This window comes from Brachionichthys hirsutus, chromosome 6 (assembly GCF_040956055.1).
Source record: "Brachionichthys hirsutus isolate HB-005 chromosome 6, CSIRO-AGI_Bhir_v1, whole genome shotgun sequence".
Lineage (NCBI taxonomy): Eukaryota > Metazoa > Chordata > Actinopteri > Lophiiformes > Brachionichthyidae > Brachionichthys > Brachionichthys hirsutus.
The window spans coordinates 8,869,774-8,894,890 of record NC_090902.1 but is presented as its reverse complement, the minus strand read 5'-3'; the positions used below and the strand labels follow the sequence as shown (position 1 = coordinate 8,894,890).

At 43.7% G+C, this 25,117-nt stretch overlaps 4 protein-coding genes across 4 annotated transcripts; 3 read left to right on the top strand and 1 right to left on the bottom strand.

The window, feature by feature from the left end:
• The first annotated feature begins 1,419 nt into the window (after positions 1 to 1,419).
• Positions 1,420 to 9,776, top strand: LOC137894577 (macrophage colony-stimulating factor 1 receptor 1-like). Its single transcript, XM_068740011.1, has 21 exons — positions 1,420 to 1,471; positions 2,328 to 2,615; positions 2,750 to 3,037; positions 3,142 to 3,278; positions 3,363 to 3,528; positions 3,617 to 3,818; positions 4,241 to 4,356; positions 4,480 to 4,591; positions 4,686 to 4,885; positions 5,025 to 5,116; positions 5,249 to 5,375; positions 6,363 to 6,470; positions 6,617 to 6,727; positions 6,890 to 7,052; positions 7,154 to 7,236; positions 7,372 to 7,475; positions 7,638 to 7,760; positions 7,850 to 7,961; positions 8,052 to 8,151; positions 9,253 to 9,364; positions 9,630 to 9,776. Exons 1-21 carry the CDS (start codon positions 1,420 to 1,422, stop codon positions 9,774 to 9,776), a joined length of 2,943 nt encoding a protein of 980 aa, XP_068596112.1.
• A 3,945-nt stretch (positions 9,777 to 13,721) lies between these two features.
• Positions 13,722 to 20,886, bottom strand: hmgxb3 (HMG box domain containing 3). The gene is made up of 20 exons (XM_068740407.1): positions 20,744 to 20,886; positions 20,494 to 20,668; positions 19,798 to 20,250; positions 19,575 to 19,682; positions 19,295 to 19,429; positions 18,969 to 19,183; positions 18,715 to 18,824; positions 18,544 to 18,621; positions 18,326 to 18,414; positions 18,140 to 18,250; positions 17,846 to 17,986; positions 17,258 to 17,565; positions 16,911 to 17,038; positions 16,594 to 16,725; positions 16,333 to 16,517; positions 15,293 to 15,515; positions 15,069 to 15,202; positions 14,866 to 14,985; positions 14,535 to 14,744; positions 13,722 to 14,300 (listed from the first exon to the last, which is right to left on the bottom strand). Exons 1-20 carry the CDS (start codon positions 20,881 to 20,883, stop codon positions 13,722 to 13,724), a joined length of 3,774 nt encoding a protein of 1,257 aa, XP_068596508.1. The 5' UTR covers positions 20,884 to 20,886.
• A 1,409-nt stretch (positions 20,887 to 22,295) lies between these two features.
• LOC137894934 (uncharacterized protein LOC101885612 homolog) lies at positions 22,296 to 23,538 on the top strand. The gene is made up of 3 exons (XM_068740409.1): positions 22,296 to 22,310; positions 22,638 to 22,736; positions 23,341 to 23,538. The coding sequence occupies exons 1-3, from the start codon at positions 22,296 to 22,298 to the stop codon at positions 23,536 to 23,538; spliced, it is 312 nt and encodes a 103-aa protein (XP_068596510.1).
• Positions 23,539 to 23,980: 442 nt separating this feature from the next.
• LOC137895140 (probable UDP-sugar transporter protein SLC35A4) lies at positions 23,981 to 25,117 on the top strand. Its single transcript, XM_068740626.1, has one exon. The coding sequence runs from the start codon at positions 24,050 to 24,052 to the stop codon at positions 25,007 to 25,009; it is 960 nt and encodes a 319-aa protein (XP_068596727.1). The 5' UTR covers positions 23,981 to 24,049; the 3' UTR covers positions 25,010 to 25,117.

Here is a 25,117-nt window from a genome sequence, read left to right as displayed (position 1 = left end):
CTTCTATGTTGTAAATGTGACAATAAAAGTACTATCATAGGAGCGACTGACGTACGAATCTTTTGTATCTCATGAATTAAATGGTTCTCATAACATTCTTTTTCTGCTTAGTAATTTTTCCGAGGCAAGGACCAAGGCAGAACCCAAACCCGCGACAGCAGAAGGGAAATCCAGAAACTGAGCTTTATTCTTCGTTACCGGGTAGTCAGCGCAAAGCCGCAGACAAATCAGGATAGGGGCAGACAGAGTTCACCAATAGTCAGAATAGACAGGCAGACAGAATGCAGGAATCAGGCAGGGTCAAAAAACCAGAGGTCAATTCGGAACGCTGGAAGGTAGGAATCATCACTAACAATCTGGCAGTGAGGCGTGGCCTGGCCGGAGACTAAATGGGAGACGAGTTGCAGGTGATGACAGGAGCACAGGTGATCGGAATGAACTGATTGCAGGAGAAGGCTCCGGAAGACAGGAGAAGTTAGTGTGTGGGAAAAAACACAGGCCCGCCTCAATCTGTGACGCCTCCTGCTGCATCAAAGCATCTTCCAAGTGTAACATTAATTTTCATCTGTTGCCAACCGCAACTAACTCGCACAAACCACTACCATTACAGTTATTCTATAACTAATACTCACAGAACTAAACCATGGTGCCATAGCATGCTTTAAATCGATAGTTCAACCACCACCTCATCATTGTGTCCTTGGGGTGCGAGCTTATTTAGAGAGAAGCCTGATCCCTGCAGTCAACGGGGCCTTAGCAAGCAGGGCCTGATAAACAGGCCCGAGTGTGTTCTGCTGTCTGTCAGTGTGTGTTACAATTGTTTTGTTGTGTTGTTGTCCTTACGTGATGTTGATCTCTGGTTGGGTGTGTGTTGTGCTGTAGAAACGATGAAATCCAAGTCTGAAAGATGGCCCGGGAGAACTGTGCCATTCTGTGGCAAATTGCCAAAGGGACATTAAACTGTCACGTGTGAAATGCAGATCAGACACACACACACACACACACACACACACACTCACTCAGAGCTCCCTCGATACTCCACCCACCTCTTCTTGTTTGCTGTGTGAGACCATAAACAAGCAGAAGGGAGAAGAAGGGCAGAAGAGAACAGAAAGGTAAGAGGAGACTCTAGATTCTGCCCTGAAGATCAAACCTAGGAAGTTTCATGCACCATCAGTTTGGCTGAAGATACCGACAGGTGGGTACATTGGAAATGAGTCATGAGTCCACGAAGAAGATGTTTCTCCTGCGTAGATTCATTTTTTATGAGTAAACCGGCTCTGATCATCATATTGTAGATAATATTTAATGTGAGGAATGAGTTGCCGGGCAACTTGAGATGCAGTTTTGTCTCATTCCTCTGCTTCATAGAGCAGGCAAGCATCAGCATTCAAACTCCAGGTTTGAAGTCAATCCAGGATGCAGTTCTGCCTCACTCTGCTGATCGGGATTGTGGCCGCTGCCGCTCCAGGTAAAGGCAGACAAATGCTGATTATTAAATCTACAGCTTTTAAATTTATTTTTTTTCTGTATACACTCTGCTTAGTTTTAAAACCTTCTATACATTTAAATGTAATCCACAATTTAAAATGAATGGAACAATTCACGATAGAGAACTGTTAAAAAAAAAGAGGACAAAAAAGTTAAATTGTATAAAGCACTATTGACTTCATGGCACCCTGCATACATACAGGGTAGCAGGGTAATCGTCTGCAGAATCATGAGTTGTTTTTAGGTCACAACTAATTATGGTTTATCTGTTTGGCTACGTTGATCTTGGCTCTAAACACCACATCACCCGACACGCATCAAATTGCAATGTCATGTATTTGTATGTAAGCACATAAAAGTTATTTTTTCCCCCGATTGATTCGAGATGAGTAAATTAGCTCTGCTTTATGGTGGATTATTGGGGCCCAAAAGGGAATTTGTTGGTTAATTGTTGAATGCAACAAATGTGCATTCAGTTCACTCATCAAAAATTACAGTCATAAAGGGGTCCGATATGAACTGTCAAGCAAAAAGCATTTTTACATTGAAAACAGCATTTATGGATTCAAAAATCAGTTAAAAATACACATAAACTCTGATAAAGAACAATTTAGAACCGTTTGATGATGATCCAGATCACCATGTGGACGGTGTAAATCTAATTATGAGGGAATTTTATCATGCATGACCGGGATATTTATTCATTTATTGTGCCTCGGCAGAGGTTTGTACTCTCCGAATGCTTTTCTAGGTTAATCCTGCTTTCCTTTGTATGCTTTTTTCTAATGTCTAAAATGTCAATAAATGCTTTGTGTCATATTTGCGTTCATTCTCAGTGGAATGGAGGCGTCCTGTGATCAGGTTAAACTCTCAAGTCTTGAAGACTTCTGAGGTGGTGGTCAGAGCTGGGACTGCTCTAACTCTGCAGTGCGAGGGCGATGGGCCTGTAAACTGGAGAACGAGGCTAACTAAACACAGACGCTACGTGTCCAAACTCAGTGGAAACATCCGCACCTTCAAGGTGCAACGGCCCTCTGCGGAATTCACTGGAACATACAACTGCTATTACACTGCTGGGTCTCAGTATCATGGAGTGACCTCCTCAGTGCATGTGTACGTAAAAGGTGAGCCCTGAAAGCTGTGAGCGCACCAAACACCAGGTTTTCATTGTCTGCGCTTCTGTTGGTTCTGCTTATTTTCCACAGCACACATGCTCCTCTATAACTTAATAGATTTACACTACCCCTCACTTTGCTAGATCCAAACCGTGTGTTCTGGACCAGCAGTACGTCCCTGCAGGTGGTAAGCAAAGAGGGCGAGGACTACCTGTTGCCTTGCCTGCTGACCGACCCAGAGGCCACAGACCTGGGCCTCCGCATGGAAAACGGCACCACTGTGCCGCCGAGGATGAACGTCACAGTTTACCCTCACCGTGGTATTCTCATCCACAACCTCCAACCCAGCTTCACTGCCGACTACGTCTGCACAGCCAAGGTCGGCGGAGTGGAAAAGACTTCCAAGATCTTTTCTATAAACATCATCCAGAGTGAGACCTCTCGGTTATTGGAGATGATTGCCCAAAGCTGTCATTTATTTGAATTGCTATGTGCATCGATTTAAATACTCATTTATACATTTCTCATGCTGTAGAGCTTCGTTTCCCCCCATATGTCTTCCTGGAGTCGGATGAATATGTGCGGATTGTTGGGGAGGAACTCAAGATTCGTTGCAATACGCACAATCCCAACTTCAACTACAACGTCACATGGACGTACACCACCAAGTCGGTCAGTATGAAGCATTTTGAGAGTTGTAATAATCGCTCTGATTTCACCTCTCATTTTTTTTTCATCACTTCTGTTTGGCCTCAGAAAGTAACAATAGAGGAGCGGGTTCGCTCTAATGGAGAAAATCGCCTCGATATACAGAGCATACTGACCATCTCTGCTGTGGACCTCGGCGACACGGGAAACATTTCCTGCATCGGCACTAATGAAGCCGGGGTGAACAGTTCGATGACGTACCTGCTGGTTGTAGGTGAGACATGGAGACAGTCACAGTGAAAAGCGCCTGACGGCATTCATGCACTGCTGACAGCGAACTGCGTGGACGTTTCTCTAAACAGACAAGCCCTACATTAGGCTGCTGCCCCAGCTGTCCCCTAACTTGGTTTCCAAGGGTCTTTCGATTGAGGTGAACGAGGGGGAAGATTTGGAGCTCAGCGTGCTCATCGAAGCGTACCCCCACATCACAGAGCACAAGTGGCACACGCCATCATCCCTCAGCCTGTCCACACAGGAGCACAAGCTCGTCAGATACAATAACAGGTACAACAACACAAAGGCTATAGGCTTTATAGGACAAGGGGCAGAACAGCCTGTCTTGTTGTTCAAAAATGTCATAGCATAAACAAAAAAACAAAACAGCATAATGATTTTTATGTTAATTCTTATGTTAATTTGTTTCTCCTTTTTTCTTTTTAATTGGTTGATTCTGTTTAGTGAGTTTGTACTAGAGGTGAGGATTTTATATAAGCTTCTTTTCCTCTCCTGTAAAATTATTTGCCTTTGTATCATGATTATAATTTTTGCTTCTAATTGTGCATATGAATAAATAAAAAATAGGACCCACTACTCAAAGGAAGAGGCGTTCTATTTTTAACTTATCCTGCTGCGTAAGCTCTGTCTGTACTCAAATGACAGAATAACTCATGAAGAACTTCCTCTTGTTTTTTTTAATTTATTTATAGATATCATGCAAGTTTGCGGCTGAAGAGAATGAATGCTCAGGAGCAAGGACAATACACACTTCATGCCAGGAATGACCTGGCCAATGCATCTGTCACATTCCAAGTCCAAATGTATCGTAAGCGACATTGCGTAACGACGCATCAAATCTGTTTACATGTTTATGATGCTGTGAAAGGATTTTGTGTTTCCCTTCAAATGAAATAATTGCTGCTTTGTCTTTCTTTGCCTTCACTGGCAGAGAGACCTGTTGCTGTGGTGAGATGGGAAAATGTAACCACACTCACCTGCACCTCGTTCGGATATCCCGCTCCCAGAATCATCTGGTACCAGTGTTTAGGAATACGGCCCACGTCAGTAATGCATCTACTTTAGTTTCTAAACCGAAGCATTTTTTGCTCCTGTCTGGGGCTTTTGTCTGACCATGTCCGTGTGGCAATGAGACAGGTGCAATGGAAACACCAGCGAGCTGCAGATGGCCGTTGCTCTGCAGGCTCTAACAGTGGAGGTCCAGAAGGAGGAGTATGGAGCCGTGGAGGTGGAGAGCGTGCTCACAGTGGGGCCGTCCCGGCAGAGGATGACAGTGGAATGTGTGGCCTTCAACCTGGTCGGTGTCAGCAGTGACACTTTTGCGATGGATGTTTCTGGTGAGTTTAGGGAACACCGTTTATAATTTTCCAGAATGCTGTCACAAGTTGATGTGCTTTGTACTTATTATTCACATTCAAGCAATATACACAATCCACACAAAGCAAATAATTAATATTAATTACTCTGCTTGTGCAGACAAGTTCTTCACTTCCACCTTGACGGGAACAGCAGGCATTCTCACCATCCTCCTTATGTTACTGGGTTTCCTGTTGTACAAATACAAGCAGGTAAAGTGCACAAATAAATGCAAAAAATATACAGCAATCTTCATTTTAAGAAGATTTGAGGCATCCAAATATTCCAAATGTACATAGGCTACTTAATTGTAGTGTTTTTGCTTATAATACTTTTATCTCCAGAAACCCAGGTACGAGATCCGTTGGAAGATCATTGAGGCAAGAGACGGAAACAATTACATCTTCATTGACCCCACTCAGCTGCCTTACAATGAGAAATGGGAGTTCCCAAGAGACAAGCTGAAGCTAGGTTTGCATCATTTTGAAATTACACAGATACACGTGAGTGCTTACATTCTGAAAGACTTGAAATTATTTATTACACTGAAAGAGCCATTATAAAACTAGAAAAGCGCTCAGAGAGCGCAGACCTCCGCCGAGCAGCTCATTCCCCTCATAATTAGATTTACACCGTCCACATGGTGATCTGGATCATCATCAAAAGGTTCTAAATTGTTCTTGGTAGCTTTATATACCAACCATGAAAGTAAAAAGTGAATCTGATTTTATGTGTATTTTTAACTGATTTTTGAATCGGTAAATTGAGTTTTCAATGTTAAAATTAAATATGTTTTACTGACTCCATTCTGGAAACCGATCCGGATGACATTCGGCGGTGAGATAGAGGCCCCCACCCTACACGACTGTGTCAAATTCTATAAGCATCAGTCAATAATCAACCGAGATATTGAGGAACAAATTGTGAATCTCCATTGACGGCAATGCCTGTGTTGGCTCTCAGTTATCCAGGTTCATGGTAAATCATGAAGAACAAAAAAGAAGAATCAGATGGACTTGTTCAAGTTAGATCGAAGACGTTTCACCTCTCATCCAAGAGGCTTTTTCAGTTCAGAGCGACTGAAGAAGCCTCAAACACACGCCAGCGATTACATAACCGCCGGATTGGCGGAGGTAATTATGTATGAGCAGAACACCCACTGGTGGTGTTCTGCTCATACATCCACCAAGACACGTGTCGTTATTTCTGTGCACCCCCCCCTACAAAGTTTAATGGGAGTCAGTTCAGTCGTTTTTCTGCAATGCTTCTTTCCATCTAGAACCATGGAACAATTCCTCAATTTTTCTTTTCACCCTGATCCACATCTGAATTAATAGTTGTTAGATAAAATAAAACAAATAATAAATCTTATAAAAACATTAAAAGAAAGTAGATATGAAATCTGGCTGTGGATCATTTTGTTTATTTATAGTTTTTGTTGTATTTCTGTTTGATCAGGTAAGATCCTGGGTGCAGGAGCTTTTGGAAAAGTTGTTGAGGCCACAGCCTACGGTCTGGGAAACGATAATGAGGATCAATTGCGCGTGGCTGTAAAAATGTTGAAAGGTGAGTCAATGTAAATTTAAGTGAAAGATGATTATTTCACCTCAGCGTTGGGCACTGGAAATTATCCCTTAGCAGAAGCCTAATTCTTTTTCCTGTGATCAGATGGAACAATAAAAATGATGACGGTCTATGTTGTGCTCCTGCAGCCAGCGCTCACTCGGATGAGAGTGAAGCTCTGATGTCTGAACTGAAGATCCTGAGTCATCTGGGACACCACAAGAACATTGTCAATCTACTGGGAGCCTGCACCTACGGAGGTCAGGGAGCATCTTGCACATGTTTTCCAGAACATGTGATGAATTTAAATGAAAAAGTCTTTGAAAACTCAAAATCATTGAGTTCTCGGAAATCTTGTAGTGTGCTTGCAAATTATGTTTCCTCTGTTGAAAGAATCATAACATGGCGTGTTTCCTTATCAGGACCAGTGCTTGTGATCACAGAATACTGTAGCCATGGTGATCTCCTGAACTTCCTCCGCCAGAAGGCAGAGACGTTAATGAACTTAGTCATGAACGGTCAGGACATTACAGGGAGCTCCAATGACTACAAGAACGTCTGCAATCAGACCCGCTGCATTAGGAGGTACATCATCGCACACGTTGGATGCAGGAGTCACGACAAATATTCGATCTCCTGTATCAGTTCTGCTGACATCCCGCTATCTGTTTTCATTCACCCAAAAGTGACAGTGGTATTTCAAGTACTTCCTCCAGTAGTTACTTGGAAATGAGACCCATTCAGCCTCCAAATACTGAATCAATTCAAGGTAAGACGCTTACCCTGTCCCTAACCGGTCCTTTTGAAACTGACACAAAATCAATCTGCACACCTCAGCATGCTGGTGACAGGCTCCAGGTTGGTTCCATTTATTCTATGTGTTACTAACATCATGTCCACCAAGGCTGTGTGTGTGAGGAGGCCGTCAACTGGCCGCTGGACATCGACGACTTGCTGAGGTTTTCCATTCAAGTGGCTGAGGGCCTTGAATTTCTGGCTGCAAAAAATGTGAGTGGTTTTTACCTGAGAAGGGATTAGTACACACTTTAAACATGATGCTCCTTTCAAATGGAAATAGTTTGTGAAGAGGATAAGAGCTTGACAGTGTCTGCACAAACAACAACTGGTGTGTGCGTGTGTGTGTGTGTGTGTGTGTGTGTGTGTGTGCAGTGTATTCACAGAGACGTGGCTGCTAGGAACGTTCTCTTGACTGATGACAGAGTGGCCAAGATTTGTGACTTCGGTCTAGCGCGTGACATCATGAATGACTCCAACTACGTGGTGAAAGGCAACGTGAGCCATTGAGTACATCCGACATTCACCTCATGTTAAGCAACTTAGAGACTCGATTTAAGGCAAAGCACATGTTCTCTGTGTGGTAGGCACGTCTTCCCGTGAAGTGGATGGCCCCAGAGAGCATCTTCAACTGCATCTACACTGTCCAGAGTGACGTCTGGTCCTACGGCATCCTCCTGTGGGAGATCTTCTCCCTTGGTCTGCACACATGTCTATTTACCCTGCATTTATACACACATTTGTTCCATAATCTGTGCACTAAAATAAGAGTATACTATTCACTATTAGGCAAGAGTCCCTATCCCAGCATGGCTGTGGACTCCAGGTTTTACAAGATGGTGAAGCATGGCTACCAGATGTCTCAGCCAGACTTTTCCACTCCTGAAATGTAAGATACACCCTTTGTTCGTTCGTTCGTGTTCAGCCGCTTAACCGAAATAGAGGTTGTGGGTGTTGCTGGAGTCTATACCAGCTGGCTACACTGAGAGATGGGATACACACCGGACGAGTCGCCAGCTCACCGCGGAACCAAACACAGGCAAACAAAAATTCACGCTCAGATTCAGGCCTATGGGCAATTTAGCGTATCCAATTCAGCTAAGTTTTGTGTTTTTGGAGGTGGAAGGAAACCGGAGAGCCCGGAGACAAACCATGCAGACATGAGGAGAAAATAAAAACGGCACATAGAAATGCTCCAGGGAACTGTTGGGAGGCAACAGAGCTACCCACTGTGCATCCGTGATGTCCCACTGGATCATAGTACAATTTTACCTAATAGTTTTGTCCAGCCAATATAAATGCTGTGCCTCCTCCTTGAGTTTGGAGAATCAGTTGTTATCAGTCAGGATTACAGGAGGTTTTGTAATCATTCAATTTCTCTGGAGATATTAATCTTGCGGTAGCGGCTGGAGACCCTGACATAAACTTTAACGATGGCTCATTGAGTAAATAGCTCTGATCATTTCCATTTCCATAGCTGGGCACTTGTGTCAGTAAAATTACTGACACAAGTGGCATCCTCATGGAACACTGACTTTAGTTTACATGCTACCCCCCCCCACCCCCCCAATGCTAAAATCATGGCAAGCCTGAGCTTCAAACTCAGGCCAACTGAAAAAGGGAGGCCCAGGGACAGAACATTGTGTCCTGATTTAGCATGGCTGTTACACCACTAAGAAAATCCCCTCTGTGGAAACAGAGGGGATTGAATCCGATTCAGGACCTAATCATCTGTTGATCTGCTATAGTTCTGCCTGTTAGCCACATGATCGTGAAGCTTTGAAGCCATGTAACTGCTATTTCACAGCAAAAGAATGTCTAGAAAGGGCAGGGGTCCCAGTGAATGATTCTCTCTAATCAAGCTGTGTCATTACCTCCCAAAGCCTGTTCCTTAGTTGTCTAATTTGGATTTATATCCTGGAAACGTATGCAATGATGTTTTCTTTTTTGTGAAATTGATATTTTTATCCATGGCTCAATTTTCTCTCAGCTACACGATCATGAAGATATGTTGGAATCTCGAGGCGACGGAGCGGCCGACGTTTGGCAAGATTGCTCAGATGATAGCGCTACTACTCGGGGATCAATCTGAGCCGGGACAGGTGAGCTCGTAGAAAGCGTGGTTTCCCGACCCCACCCCGAGTGACTCCAGATTGGCTTTGTCAAAACTACGGAACACAGCATGTAATACGTGACTCATAATATCCTCAGGGAAGTTCTACTTTATTTAATCACCCTAAAGTCACACCAGATTTAGCTGTGCTGCCAAACAGAGGTACTCACAATCGGACAACTGATGATATTCCAAAAAAGCCAAGAATTTTGGCTTTCTTGCCTCTGGTGACGCCATCGAATGCTTCTCTACAGATAATCTACCAGAATGTGCAGATGCAAGTCACAGAGGGTGAGGCGGTGGACGAGCCCAAGTACTGTGACAGGCCCTGTGATCAGTCTTGTGACCACGAGGAAGAGGAGCAGCCTCTGGTGAAGACCAACCGTTATCAGTTTTGCTGAAACAGCTAATCAATTAGCCAACCAATCCACTCATGGACGAGCATCAGGAAGGGGGGATCGGCACTAATTGGTGGTCAGAGTTACACAGCTTGTCATAACCGCAGGACACTTGCAGAGAGTCGTCTCCACTGGTATTTTTTTGTCTTTTTCTTGCCTGTCTTGTCTGCTCTCCCAACAGACAAACGCCTTCACGGACTATGACTGGAAATTGCCTTGTCTTACACTGACTGCAGACTTGAAAGGAGGAAAGAAACCAATAAACCACACAAGCATCAAAAGCTGTACCTTTTTCTGTATTTTTTATATATCAGGGATATTAATAAACAATTCAGTCAATATGCCAGAGTTAGCCAAAAGGCTATTTTTTTTTATCTGCAGTCCCGAGACAGATGGTAAAAGTCACCCTAAAAGAATAAAAGTAAAATTACATATTTATAGAACAATAACAATTCATAAAAAATAAAAAAAATACAATAAGCTAAATAAAACACAACAGGCCAACAATTCGACAAACATCCAACATAGACAAAAACAATGACAACATCCACAAGGCAAGATGCCAGCAGGGTGCAGCGAGAGCAGGTCTTGACAGCTCTGATTATCAATGAACCGATTCTTTAGGTGGGACTATATGTGTGTAGATTTCTGATGGCGATGGGGGTGAGGTTCCACTCAGTAGCAGCTCGAGCAGAAAAAGCAGTTTGACCAAATGCACCTTTTCTAAAGGGAACACGACTATCTCCCCTCGCTGCACCTCTGGTTCGGCATGTTTTCCCAGCTCTATTTTTGTAATATTGGACAATGATGAGAATTCAGCTTCACTTTCTTTTCATCATTATATTCCACGTACCTATTCCCAGAGGAAGAGATAATCTACCCATCAAAATGCTCTCAGGCGTTGCGATGGGTGTTGAATTGAACATGTGGCTGGGTCCTAGATGTATTTTCTGTGACAATTTCACAGTGGCAACATGTGATTTCTTTCACTTCTAACAAATCAATTAACCAGCATCCAGCATGAGTAATGAGCAGGGAAAACTGATAAAGTGAGTTGGGAAAACTTTGTGTCTGTCGACTAGATGAAAAATGTTTCACGTGTGACTATGAAAGTTTTACGAGGTACGACTTTTTGCATTTCCTCGACAGACGAGACTTTGGGTGTTGAACAGTCAGCCTACACTGCCAATTACATGGACATTTTAAAATAACATGCATGCTATTTTGAGATATACAGGCTGTATTTTTGAATTCAAGAATTTCATAATGTATAAATCTCATGGTGTAAATCATTCTTTATTTTCACTGAATTATTGTCGAGTAGACTGTAGTACAAGGCATCAATATTTGTGTTGTGTGGGGTTTTGTGCAAATAAGGGGGATCAATACAAAAGCTGCCAATTCAATCGCTGAAAAGATGCAGGGAGGGTAAATCTATATATTTTGCTGATAATTGTGCTGCTGTTTTTATGTTTCTCTCTCACTTCCTTTCTTTTCTTTTACTGAATGTCTCATCTGCATTTCCTCTCGATAGAACATTTTCCACGGTACCCATCACTGTTGCATGCTTTGCAAATCTTTGTAGGATTATTCAGAAAGTCTAAATGCTTTTCCTACTATGCATGGCTTCAGTTAAAATTATAGTCATTAGGATTGTAATATTAGCTCATTATTTTCAGATATATTTCTAGTTTACGAGGTATCAGAGTTTTGTAAAACATCTTGTTCAAGTGTTTGTATAATTGTCCACCAAATAATTGAATTGTTTCAGTTTGAATAAAGCATAATCCTCAAAGTGCTTTTATTACACTGCTGCAATCCTATTCTTCTTTCCTTCATATTCAAATGTTTCAGCAACACAGTATAAATAATTTATTCTCATCACCAATGGTAACATCGTCACGAGAGAAAACTCAGATCTGCCTCATGTCAAGTTAAGTAATACCTAATTCACTGAAAACCTACCCCTAGCATTGAAACTGTGTGTTCAGAATCACTAGACTGAGTTATGAACAAAAATATAATTTACTGTTCTATGGATCCAATTGTGCATTGAGGTGGCATCTTCATTATTATTATTATTCATGATACTGCCACGACAAAGATCCCACCGAATAGTGTTGAAGAATCTGTGTGGTTTTTATGCAGAAAGTATGTTGCACTGGACAAACAGTTCACACTGAAAGTAGTTCAGGTTAAAGGTTTTTCTTTGATACAAGAAAGGCAAGCCTTCAAAAAATACAGGAAGAAGAATAGCCATCACTCTTGCATAATAATAACAAGAGACAATCAGAGATTGCAGACCCTCGCCTCCAATAGACTATTCGATCTTGTGAGACAATAAACAGGGCTTCTGGATCAGAGGGGCCAAACCTGCTCCAGCTTGCTGCTCCGGAACGGGAAAAGATACAACTTTTATGCTGCACCCCTAAAATGAAATGAACGACTGGACTCACGTTCATCTTCGTTTGGCAACTTTTAATTACAGTTCTCGGTTCAGTAACGTCATGTAATATTTTTGTCTCCTGTGTACTACAACACACCTTACGGACTCTTTTTCCCATCATGCCATTCGTGTCCCTCCCTCTTAAAGCGACACTCCCATGTTACAGCACAGGCACAATTCCAGATGTAAAAATAATTCTAGAATCTGGATCCAGATCCGGATCAATGCCATTCTCGGGGGGGACCGAGCCACGGACAGAACCTTGCTTGTGTAAAAATTTCAAGTCGATTGGGTTACTAGTTTTTGAGTTATGCGTGCGGAGAGACAATCATACAAACAAACAAACAAACAGACAGACAGACAAACAAACAGACCCAATTGCAATACCCTCGCCTCCCCTTCGGCGAGGGTAATAATGTGATAACTAAGATTTACATTGACTGGATATTTAGCGATCTTAATGCCCGTCAATAATGCTCAATAGACAATAGTGCTACATCTCTTCAGTGATGCTTGAAAATGCTGTTTTCTTCCTGTTCGTCATGCTTTTGTCAGAGGCGGATCAGCTAAAGAAGAGAAAGGTCACTTGAGATTAATTGGATAAGAGCATCATGGCTATTTCTTGAACAATTGCATTCTCAGACTGAAGACTACTAAGGAAAATGCGACCCAAATAAAGCAAAGCGTTCTGTTACAATTCAGTAAAATTGACTGAAACACATTTTACATTTTTAAATGCAAACATCAGTCTAAATTCTAAAAGGCAACAAGGTGAGAGGTGCAGCACAAAGCGGACGGGCCTGTGTAATTCCTTTTAGCTTGTGGCTGCCAATTTGGTAAGAGACAGAAAATACAGGTACATTCTCTGTTATTCAAAAGTGTCATTTTTCAGTCTCTTCTTCATCTTCTTGTATCGTCACAACGGCTGTCAACATGGTTAAAAACCGACATGGGGCGTGGCAATCCAACATTCAAGGCCCATTCCTGCTACAGTTGTCCATATTTAGTCCATTTCCTCACATCAGTAAAACCTGACACCAATGTCTTAAATAAATCCGCTAGTACATGCTAGTCCAGGGGTGGGAAAACCTTTTTACTCGCGGGCCACAATGGGTCCTAAAATTTGACAGAGGGGCCGGGCCAGGAACAGATGGATGGAGTATTTGTGTGAACTAATATAAATGACATGTAAAAGCCATTACATGAAAGGATTTGGCCTTTTCCAGGTAGCATTACAGGGAAAAAGGTAAAATGAATGAGGTTTATAATAAAATTTTATTTAATTATATTATTTGGACAAGTTTGGCGGGCCGTATTACAAAGCCTAACGGGCCGTATATGGTGCTAGTTTGCCCATGTCTTGGCTAGTCCTTCACATTTTCACACGCATTATGTCTTGTAACACTCTCAGTGAGGTCTTGTCAGGATGATGATTATCTGCACTCCTCTCTTTCCATGCAGCCATATTTGACATTCAGTCCATGTCCTGCCTATTTTTTATTTTATTCAGGAGTCCCAACCTCAGTCTCAGTCCCACTCTCTTGTATCTGTCCCTCCATCCCACTACCTTCATCTTCCTCTTTCTCAGTGTTGATCTGAGCGACTCCAAGTCGGTAAAGAGCGTCTCTGATCACTACCTCCCCTGGTTGGCAAGCATTCACCACTTGACTGATCTGCTGGCTCACGATGTCCCTGCTGGTCAGAAAGTCCACCAGGCGGTTGTAAAGGTAGTAGTAAGCAGCGTTGCTGAAAACCACCGGCTGCCGGCGCACAAAGCTGACAGAGAACGAGTCCTCTGGCTTCTCTGCGCAGTCATTCTCTGATTTATCCATCTGTTCATTTTGCTCTGTCGCCTTGACGTCCTCATTCTCCAGCTCAGACACCAGGCCGATGTAGGGCTCCAGATCTCTGCAGAGGGTCATTGAGTGGTGCTCTAAATGGTTAGCAGAAGGCTCCCGGGCTCCAGGGTGAACCAGCCAGCAGCAAGATGATTTGGTGATGGGGTGAACGAGTTGGTTTTCTGCAACCAATGACAGGTCGGCGCTGTACGGCTGCTCCTGCAGCTCAGCACACGACACCAGCTAAAAAAAAAACAAATAAAGAAACTATGACTGAAATGTGGGTTCCCCCCACTCTAAATGATCACCAATGCTTTTACCATTTAGTAAATCTTTACGATAACTGATGTCTGACCCGCTTCACTCATACGTGTGTCGTATCTATGATCCAAACCACCGATTGGTCCTGTGATTCTTTTCCGTTTAGCCAGCACAAACACAAGTTCCTTATTTTTACATTTCATTTCAACAACTCACCACCGGCTTTTCAAAAGGGTCAGAGAAGCAGCCTTGGTTCCTGCCCCACATCTGGGTTGCCAGTTCTGGGTAGTTCGTGTCAGAGCACAGCGCCACCTGACGAGCGCAGTCGCTGACGTACACGGGAGGCCAGTAGCGAGCCGACAGCAGAAGGTCCACGTGATCCCGCGCCGTCTCTCCTCTCACCAAGTACTTTGAGCCACAGACCACCTGAGACACGGGAGAGAAACAGAAACAAAGCCATGCTGAAAGATCTCAGAGCGAAAGACACGGGCGGCATTTTGGTTGAAGTTCTAAACGGACAGAAGAATGGCAGAGCTGCTGCCCTTACCTTGTGGGGGCAAACCTTCGACAACTTGCCAGCCGTGAGGTGTGTCGGTGGCTGTGGGGCTGTGGAGAGTCCACTATGAACATGTGTGTACAAGGAGACGAGGGACGCCAGAAGATCATTCTAAGATGGGGAGACGGGAACAAGGCTTTCGTGTTCACAAACTCCACTTCAAAGACGAGAGGAAACAAACGACACTCACACACCTTATTGGCGTCCGGCGTGACGCTTGAGCCGCAGTCGTGCAGCATTTTTCTCAGCTCGTCCTCGCTGTGATCTTCAATCTTATCCAGCCTCAGAAGACCATCGTGAATGAGACGCACCAAAACAGAGGAATCTCCTAAGGCAGGAGATTTAAAATTGTCTGACCACAGAAGCCACTACAGACCAATATCCATCTGAACATTTTGGTACACTAAGATTCAGGTACCTGAGGGTTCTTCTATTTGTGATAAGACTTTATTCTTCTCTGTGTTGATAACAGTAGCACTCCTCATGAGAGGAGGAATAAAGGGAGCAATGATAGAGGCATCCACCCGTGTGATGGGGACGTCAGTGGGGAAAGCCGCTTGCTCAATAGCCTCACTCTCCATGGTTAGCCAGAAGTCATCCACGTGCACCTCATCTGAGACCGACACGTCTGGCCAAGTAAACTGTAGATGAAATATAATGTTATGGTTTTGGATGTCGAGGATAAGGCTCCAAATTCATCTTTATTCATGAGCTAGCCCAGAGGTGGGCAAACTTTTTGACTCGCGGGCCACAATAGGTTCTAAAATTTGACAGAGGGGCCGGACCAAGAACAGATGGATGGAGTGTTTGTGTGAACTAATATAAATGACACATGAAAGCTATTGCATGAAAGGATTTGGCCCTTTACAGGTAGCATTACAGGGAAAAGGTCAAATGAATGAGGTTTAATTATAATACAATTTTATTTAATGATATAATTTGGACAAGTTTGGCGGGCTGGATTAAAAAGACCAACGGGCCGCATATGGCCCCCGGGCCTGGGTTTGCCCATGCCTGAGCTAGCCAAAAGGATGGCTAGCTCATGGGAAACGGTTCAGTCGCGGTGAAATGCACCTTGCAAAGCCAGCATTATGTCTCGTGTGTAAAAATCCCTTTTCTTCATTCAACCTTTTTTTTTTTAAGTTTCAGTTATGATAATCTGGTCATGGGTAATCTCTCCTAGGAGTTCCAAAAACCATGCAACTTCCTCCTTCAGAGGAATCTTTTAAAATGTTTTACGGTTGTGATATTGCACAATTTATCCTGTTTGCATGCAAGGAATGTTTTAGTGTACAGCTTGGTCACACACACACACGGCAAAAATGTGCAAACAATCCAATTGTAGCCGAGCAAAACAAAATCTAAAATAAATGTATTTACTGGACTATATTTTATTTATGTCTAAATTTCAGGGGAACTGATTAAACCACACGTCACAGGTTGCATTAATCTTTTCACCTCCACATTCTTTAGCTCCAGGACGTTGCTTGCGTATCGTTGTGAAATCTCCACCCTAGGAGCAACGCCACAAATGCCGCAGATCATATCGTTGTAATCGCGTGCCGTCAGACACTCAAAGGCCCAGTAGCCACTCAGGAGGAGCTCCTGAATTTGAGATAGCTCCTCTGGATTCAGGGTGTGTCCTGATACAAAAGAGGAAGACACAATAAAACAGACGGACTAAATCAAATGAATGCTGCAGATTTGTCCGGTGTTTACCAGGGTGACTGGGGACATGGTCTAAGATGGTCCTGGCTGCCTGATAGGGGTTTAGGCCTTGTTTAATACCAGCTCTGAGCTTCAGGAACAGGTCGATGCTAACTAGCAGTCTATTCCCGACGTTGAACAAGCCTGCCAAGAAGAAAAAAAAAAAGACATTTAAGTTAGAGAACGCTGTGTTGCCTTTGACCAAATGATGGAGGACAATAAACCAAGATGAAGGTAGATCTGCCAAGTTTAAGTACTTGATGCTTGACTGTAAATGTCCTGGAATAATGTGTCTAAAGAAATGCTGGTGGTGAAGAGCCAGTGCTCACCAGGATGCAGGTCAGTGAAGCTATGCAGAGCCAAACACTGAATGTTGAGACACACTTTGAGCTGGAGAGAGGCCGTCTGGAGGAGCGTCTCAGTCAGCAGCCAGCAGTTCTCTTGTCCTGCAATGGTGCTACGACACAGGGGCGCATACGTTAGCGATGCTATGACCCGCCATCATCAGCATCATGCCAAGCCAATCAGAGGCAGAGTAGGCCATGTTGCCACAGTAAGATTTATAAATTCAACGCAGATCATTGACACAATTTCACAATAAATCTAAAAGCAGGATAGGAAAATGTTGCCATTCAAAAGGCAAAGATCGGACCGCATCAGTCTCTAAATGTTTTACCTCTGATCTCCTTTGAAGAGAGGGATGTTGCACAATCCACAGTGAGTCGCGGCCGATTCATAGAACTGAGGCCAACCAGTCTCAACCAGAGTCTCCATCTCAGCGATGATGTCAAGCTCCTGGTGACCTGGTTGAACCAACACAATCTGAACACTGTTGAGTTCCTGGATGAGGGCCAATATTTCCTGGAGCTCAATCTCGCTCTCTGGAATCTGCAGTGTTCGATGTAGTAACTGCAGGGTATTTTGACGTTGAATGTCCTTCTGAGAAGGACTCAGGGCCTGCTGTGGATTGAGTAGAATCACGGACTGCAAAAGAGAGGATAAGAAGAATAAGAATGTATACCGGTAATCCTTTGTGTGATTTTTCTGACAAAATCTCTGTAAAATGAAGCTTCAAAGGGCTGTTAAAATGTGCAAAGTGTTCCATCTCTGAAATACGCTGTTAAGAAATATAGTTCGACTATCACAACTTATCTCTGGAAGAGCGCTGGAGAGAAAGCAATATGAATTATGGGTGACAGAAACATCTGGAAATGTATCCAGATAATCGTGAATTGTGGAGAATCAAGAGTTGGTAAACTTTCACCTTTGTTCCCTTGGCATACTTCAGGCTCAGTTCACAGCCACATTTAGGGCACGCTGCAGGTTTGTGTCTGTTCTTATACATGTAGTCACAGGAGGAGTTCTTGCAACGACCCCGTCCTCGCGCCGTGGACAGCCCTAAATCCTAACACGAGAATGATGTGCAGGAATTATTCATAATCGAGAGACAATGTTACATTGGGAAAAGTAAGAAACGGTATTCCTTTATTTGTCCCTCAACGGGGACATTTCAAGTATGTTAGTTAAGAAAAAGCACAAAGAGAAGCATTATACTTACAAAGCTTGAAATAGTATGCCTTTGTTTCAAAGGCACGACTGGCAGGATATTCACTCTCCTGTCAGACCATGAGGACACAGCCTGGATTCCATCTACTGGAACGGAGGAAACCTGTGGAATGGCAGATCATAAAGTTTTCTCCTTGCTGTTCGGATTTGTGTCTGTAAGAGTGAGCGGGTGTTTCACCTGCTTGGGTGTGATTGCTGGGATAACCTGGCCGAGCTGCTTTAGGGTGCTGGGTTTGAGACCCGAGAAACCGTCCTGAGCCACTGTGGTTAGAAAAAGGCCACATGAAGGGAGAACAAAACATTTATTTGGTATTCTCTGTATGATAAAAGTCTGTGCATGCCATTATAAATATATAATATGCAGCAATAGCAATGAAACCAAAAGGTGGACAGCACCAGTGGATTTATTGTTTTGCGTAGTTTGACATGTTCGTGTCTCAGGCGGAACAGTTAGGATCTGGAACAAAGTCGAACCTAGAAACACAAACATGGGCATAAATACAAGTCCGAGGGTGACTTTTATTTTACAACAGAATACAGCTTCATGTGTTGCTTGTTAGAGCTTGCCTGTGTTAGAGCAGGCAGGAAGGATGGGCCTCACAGGCCTCCTCCGAACGACGGCATTGCCTCTGCATCGGCCTTGGGCCGCTGTAACCTTGGCAACGTCTTTCAGCTGTCTGTTTGATGATGGAGAAAAACAATGTCACAAAAACGAAACTTACAATCAAAATAAAAAAAAACAACGGTGACAATATAATTCTGTTCCAATATGGTTGGGTCACTTTTAACAAAACAACATGTAATAAATGGCGGAGCCTCACTTTCTTTTCTTCTGTTCCTTGATGCTGCTGCCCCCTGCTGGCTTTACAGCAGGACCTGGATGCGGCTTCCTTGGTGTTCGTTGAACTTGTCCTCCTTTTCTATTCCCACTGGTGTTTGTTTTGCTCTCCTGATCAGGGGGAGGTGTGGGTCGGTGGCTTTCAGCGGCCTTTGATTCATCTGTCTGCAGATTTGAGCCGACATCTTTCTCCTTTTTCTAATACATTAAAAGAGGCAGAACTCAGTTTTACTGAAAGCTGATTAATCGCTGGAATGCATCTTGATGCCAACAAAAGATTGAGCATCTATGATACTGCTGGTCACTTACAGCAGGCCTCCACTTCCCACCCAGGTGGCTCCCACATTCTGGGCACACTGGTGGTTTGTGGCGGGTGACATACACAAAGGAACAGCCAGCATTTAGACACCTCCCTCGACCTCTCCGAGTGTATGTCTTTACAGACTGCAAAAGAGGAGGAACAAATGGACGTTTCTGCCAGCTGCATTCAGGACAGCAATGCATCAGATTTTATGTACCGGTATCTCGATTTCTGTGCATTCCTGTCTCGGTGAAATCAACAAGGCAGATGAATTATGTGGCTAATCACCATTTTATAGGACGTTTTGGCACTTTGCTCCATGCTGGATCCCACAGATACCATCATTACAGAGCCCACAGAGCTGACACCTGCCAAAGAATTGGGCTCCAGTAGATTCTGAAATGACAAACAAATCACCTCAGTGGACTTTTACTAATGAAGCCGTTGCAATTCTTGTTCATAATAACTAAATATTTTTCTGCTAGGTGGCAAAGGGGCCGTTGCGGCTCACCTGAGCGGGTATAATTGCGACCACCTGAGCTGTTTCTCCCTGGTTTTGCTGCATCGTCGGCCCACAATAACCGCGACAATTGACTCTTGCCTCATTTCCATTCAATGTGGCCACATTGGTCGTAGGTTCAGCAGAGATCTGTATGTCCATGGAGGCGGGTGGGATTCCTTGGGGTTCCACAGGATGAGGAGCCCCTGGCATGTCATCAACAAGGACGGGTTGCTCTGAAAGTTCCACCTCACCTGCCAGCCCAAGAGGTGTGAACTGGGGCTCTTGGGTGAGAGATATTGAAGGCAGACCTCCCTCCACTGAAGAGTCCAGAGTCTCCACGCTCATCTTCGGCAGAGAAGCCAGCTTGTGATTTGAGGCGCACCCGTTAGAAAGGAGAAAGTAACTGGCTCTGGGGAGGATTTTGCGGAAGCCTGGCAGGTCTTTGGAGGGGCTGAGGGATGTCTGAGGGACAAGGACATTAAGAAAAAACTGTTTGTTGTTACCCAGAAAATCCGGTTCTGTGAAATCCAACCATGAAAATGATTGCGATGAGCATCTTCCACACATTCAAATTTCCTTCAGAGCAACCCAATTGTATCTAACACTACTTACAATGGGAAGAGACAAAAGGCTCCACAGCTCCTTACATGTACTGACTTATTCATACTAATAACGTAACTGAATCTAAGTAAGGATTTATCTTACTGTATCCATGCCCTCCTTCTCAGACTTGGCCTTCTCCAGGTAGTAGGCTTTCTCAGAGACGCTGAGCCTCTTCCAGCTCTCACTGATACGCTTGTTGATCTCAGACTGTGGAATATTCAGGACTTCTTGTTGCATATCCGGGAGAGCATCAAAGTAGTACAGCAGGTACGCTGACCTAAAGCACATATACAATTAGTACAAGACAATGGGACAGTAATTATAGGCCTTTGTGGCGTCTATTGTACATTACCTTGGCTTCTTAGGTTTGTCAACGGCCAGCTCTTGAGTTTTGCTCTTCCTCTTCTTTGGAGTTGTCACCTCCACTCGGGTGGAGCAGCTTTCCACCTCCTCAGTCACTTTAACAACCTCAAACACCTCAAGTTTCTCCATGGTTACCACAGATCTAAGCCTAACATGAAAATGGTACGGAGTTATTGTGCTGGTCACTTTGGACCTCCATTAAGAAATATATATTGAGAAATTATTTCAAAATCCACTACTTTGAGAATACATGCGTCACCATGTAATTGGAAACAGAGCAGGGTTGTAATACGACGCTCTTCTACTATTCAACGAAAGCAAGGGATTTGTGGAGCTTTTATGATAAAAGACAGTCGCAGGTTCGTGTTTCACGCCTGGCGAGCACGTGGCGACAGTGCCGGAGGCAGACGACAATACTGGAATGCATCTGTCATACATGCGGATCGTCGGGACTAAAGCGCTAGGATTTAAAGGACCGGCCCTTCCATGTTTTCAAAGTAGGTTTAATGGCGTGTGTTTATACTGCCTGCACAGTGTCGGGCTATCCAATGAAATGACTCCTTATTGACGCCTTACCTATGGCGACCCGAGGCTCCCCACTCTGCTACGAACAACCTTAGGGGTCACCGAAAATGTCCGCGATCGTGACGACGAGAAGTAATTATGACATTTGTCTTCACTTTATATTAAATGAAGAATTATGCAACGCCCAGAGACATACAAACTAGCTTCGTTTCTTGTCGACCTGTAAAAAAAACATGGCGGTGTGTTGCTATATTCTTCAACCAATGAAACGCAGGAATACAAAAGCTTGATGACCAATCAAAGCGGGCGTTTTTGGCACGTGACGTAACGTTGGAGCGATAATGGACACAGGCCATTTCAGAGTTTAGGTAATAAATTAGTGGTATAAAAGACAATTAATAGATATGTTAACGTTTAGAGTTTTTCTAGGGAAATGTGAGACTGTGACTAATTATTCTGTTATAAAACATTACTGAAGAAAATGGACAGATTTGAGCATAAATGGCTTGTAAAATAATGGAATGGTATTCATATTTTTGATAGTTTCATAAATTAATAAAATGATCAGATCACACTCTGTGTTGAACATATTGAAATTAGAAAGGTCTATATTAACAGAGGGAGAGTAGGTAGACATATCGACTGGGAATGAAATCAGATGTGGTTGTGTAATTAATTTCCAAATGTAAAGCGAGGGGGGGGGGGGTTAGTAATTACAGAAATATAAAGCTAGATTGATATTAATGACGTGAGTTAATCAAATCAGAAAGTATAACATGCAGAATCATGAAATAAAGCAAAAGGCAGCATTATCGCAACATTAAAAATAGAACGGGGGGTAATGTGGAATGTGTGCAGAATGAACCGTACGCTGCTTCTCGTCCTGCCAGTTGGGGATAGTCTTCCAGACCAGGCGGTGGCGCTAGAACATATTTGCCAACCGCCTTACAGAGGAAAAGAAAACGTCGAAGCAGCGCAGGCCAATGAGCGTCAGCGTGACCGTCCCAATGGGCAAAATGGTGAATGACAGAGTGAGTTATTTCGTTCTGACTTTTAGTTTATTCGTACGAGTTTCTTTACAATGACGTCATCTACCGGAGGATGACGACATATCGCTTCGTCTCAGCTTTTAACAAAGCGAGAATTGCTGCTTCAATTCAATCAACTTCTTCTGTTTGAGCTGCTTAATTCGTGTTGCCCATCAGCTAACACGAATTAGCAAAGAAGGAGAAAAATAGTTGATGCTCTTATTGCATTTTCCTCCTCGCTGTAACTCAAAAGTGTCGTACAGCAGCCGAAGCTATCCTCGGTAAAAGTTTAAAATGTTATACTATTTCTTTGCATGGCTTTATTTTAAGGATCCTCTCAAACAACTCCGAGATCTAACGCAGCTGAAAGATCAGTTGGATGAAATCCAGAGGCGAGTGGAGAGCGAAGTGTCGGCAGGAATTCCTCAGGTATGTCGTTGGACGTCTCTGCTGACTGCAAGAAGTTAAACCTGTTTTTTTTATTATTTCACGTCGCCTGCAAGCCGTGGATTGTTACAGACATGTTCTGTAGTGATTGTAGCTGATCAGACGGAAGGAGACCTTCAGGGCCAGATCGAGTGCTTGTTAATCAATGAGAGAGTATTGCATTCAGATATCCAACGTGGTGATGATGATGACTATATTTATTAGATAAAATGGTAGGACAGTACAAGCTACTTGTTTCTGTTGAAGGGCCTTCGTATCTTGAATCTTGTGTTTTATCTTGATGTTTTTCTGGAACACCAGCTGACGTCGGGGATGATGACGAGTCTTCCTGCTCCTCTTCGTGGTTGCTTCTGTTGTTTGTTTTGTTGACCTTGACAAATGCCCGCTTCGGATAGACGCGTGCCTTGAGAGCGTTCCGGATGTGTTTCTGTTTGTCTTGGATGAAAGGCGAACATCTTAATACAAAGTCCAGTGTATTCTTCTTTTGCTTGTTCTTGATTTAAATTTTTTTTTACATTTAAAGTGCCTTAAATATATATACTTTAATGTTTTTGACTATGTTCTTCTAAATCCCACTTCCTCTTAGGGAGGCTCAGTGCTGGGATCGCCGTTTCTGAAGGGCTTTCTGGCCGGCTATGTGGTGGCCAAGCTTCGCTCCTCTCCCATCCTGGGAGTGCTGCTGGGAACAATCACTGGCATGTATGCGGCACAGAACTACGATGTGCCCAACGTTGAAAGGACCTTGAAAGAGTATTTGAACAGCCTGACAAAAGGACCCAAGTAATTTTGGCGTGCTGCGTATGCTCTCCCTGTGACTTTGTGGACACACAAGGAACTCTTGTTGCAGCTGCTACTTTGTTGGCGGCAGCCATCAACATTTCTGTGTTCTCTGGACTGCAATTGTAATTAATGTAAGTGCAACGCCATTTGGGACTCAACGTAGAGAGCATTTTTGTTTCAAGTTCCGTTAAACGCAGCTGTTTCCTATTTGGTATCATTTGATGTTGACGAACTGGCTTGGTGCTGAGAAGAGTTCAACTTCGGTCCGTCATATTTCACAGTGAATTATTTTTGCTGCCTGTTGTGTAGAACAGGCCATAGTTTCTACACCTCCATGGTTCAAGCTCATGTGACTCAGATGCTCAATTCTTTGTATATGTAATACTCTGAATTTTTGTTTGATGTTTAAACTGTTGAGCTTTATGGAATGAGAATGTTTTTTTTTTTTTTTTACACTACAGCTAGTTTATAGAATATTTCTGAATGAACGAAGTGTTAATTTTGCTTCATTAAGGATGATTGTGATCCAGAATCCAGCGAGGATGAGGAGACGGTGGCTGAAGAGGATTCATTGGGGTGTCCTCTTTGGGCTGATGGCCCTCATCTATGGCTCTCATGCGCCTCTCATCGCTCTCACTAAGAATGATGATGAAGTCCCTTTCAACCCCTCATCCTGTGTTGTTATGATCGAGTTAGCCAAACTTCTCATTTCGCTGGCGGCCTTTGTTCTAAGTACAGGAACCTCAACTCCTCCTCCAACTCTGGTCCTCATGGCCCCCTACGCAGTCCCCGCCGTCCTTTACGCCCTCAACAACAACCTGGTTGTTCTAATGCAGGGCTACATGGACCCAAGCTCGTATCAAATTCTTTCCAACCTGAAAATCGCGTCCACGGCCCTGCTGTACTCCCTGTTCTTGGGGAAGAGGCTCCGGCCTGTTCAGTGGTTGGCCCTGGGACTCCTCATGTGTGCATGCGTGTGCCAGACATACAGCAACCTGGATCTAGGAGATGCTGAGAGGAGAGCAGAAGCTGAGCAGGGCCCAAGGCTTCATATCACTACTTGGGGTCTTTTTCTTGTCCTAGTATATTGCTTCGTTTCAGGCCTTGCTGCAGTGTACACAGAAATGGTACTGAAGAGCCAAAAGCTGCCCCTGAGCCTGCAGAATCTCTACCTCTATGCGTTTGGAGTGGCCATTAATGGATTCTCCTCCTATTTCACAACAAGCGAAAATAGCTTTTTGGAAGGATACTCTGGGGTTGTTTGGATTATTATTGCGGGGCAAGTAGCTAATGGACTCTTAATGTCTGTGGTGCTCAAGCATGGCAGCGGAATCACCAGACTCTTTGTCATTTCCTGCTCCATGTTGGTTAACGCTTTGCTGTCTTGGGCCATCTTAGGCTTGCAGCTCACACCTTTTTTCCTTCTTCCCGTTTCCCTGATCGGACTGGCAGCTCATCTTTATTACAGACAGTAAAATTTCCACCGAATGAACCCCGAGGCTTCTTGGAGGAAGTGTCTGTGTTCTGTATTTGATATTCATTTTCTGCCTTCTGACAAGAAGCCGATGCCTGATTTACCAATT

What these genes read in the sequence shown, in the direction of transcription:
- hmgxb3 (XM_068740407.1), bottom strand. Translation starts at nt 20,883, where the DNA reads ATGGAGAAACTTGAGGTGTTTGAGGTTGTTAAAGTGACTGAGGAGGTG. An exon ending in TCCTGCCTGCTCTAACACAG is followed by an intron (nt 18,622 to 18,714) that starts GCAAGCTCTAAC and finishes TTGTGTTTCTAG; the next exon opens with GTTCGACTTTGTTCCAGATC. An exon ending in CTCTTCAAAGGAGATCAGAG is followed by an intron (nt 17,039 to 17,257) that starts GTAAAACATTTA and finishes CCTGTGTCGTAG; the next exon opens with CACCATTGCAGGACAAGAGA.
- LOC137895140 (XM_068740626.1), top strand. Translation starts at nt 24,050, where the DNA reads ATGATTGTGATCCAGAATCCAGCGAGGATGAGGAGACGGTGGCTGAAG.
- LOC137894577 (XM_068740011.1), top strand. Translation starts at nt 1,420, where the DNA reads ATGCAGTTCTGCCTCACTCTGCTGATCGGGATTGTGGCCGCTGCCGCT. An exon ending in AAATACTGAATCAATTCAAG is followed by an intron (nt 7,237 to 7,371) that starts GTAAGACGCTTA and finishes ATGTCCACCAAG; the next exon opens with GCTGTGTGTGTGAGGAGGCC. An exon ending in AATTTCTGGCTGCAAAAAAT is followed by an intron (nt 7,476 to 7,637) that starts GTGAGTGGTTTT and finishes GTGTGTGTGCAG; the next exon opens with TGTATTCACAGAGACGTGGC.
- LOC137894934 (XM_068740409.1), top strand. An exon ending in TGTCGGCAGGAATTCCTCAG is followed by an intron (nt 22,737 to 23,340) that starts GTATGTCGTTGG and finishes ACTTCCTCTTAG; the next exon opens with GGAGGCTCAGTGCTGGGATC.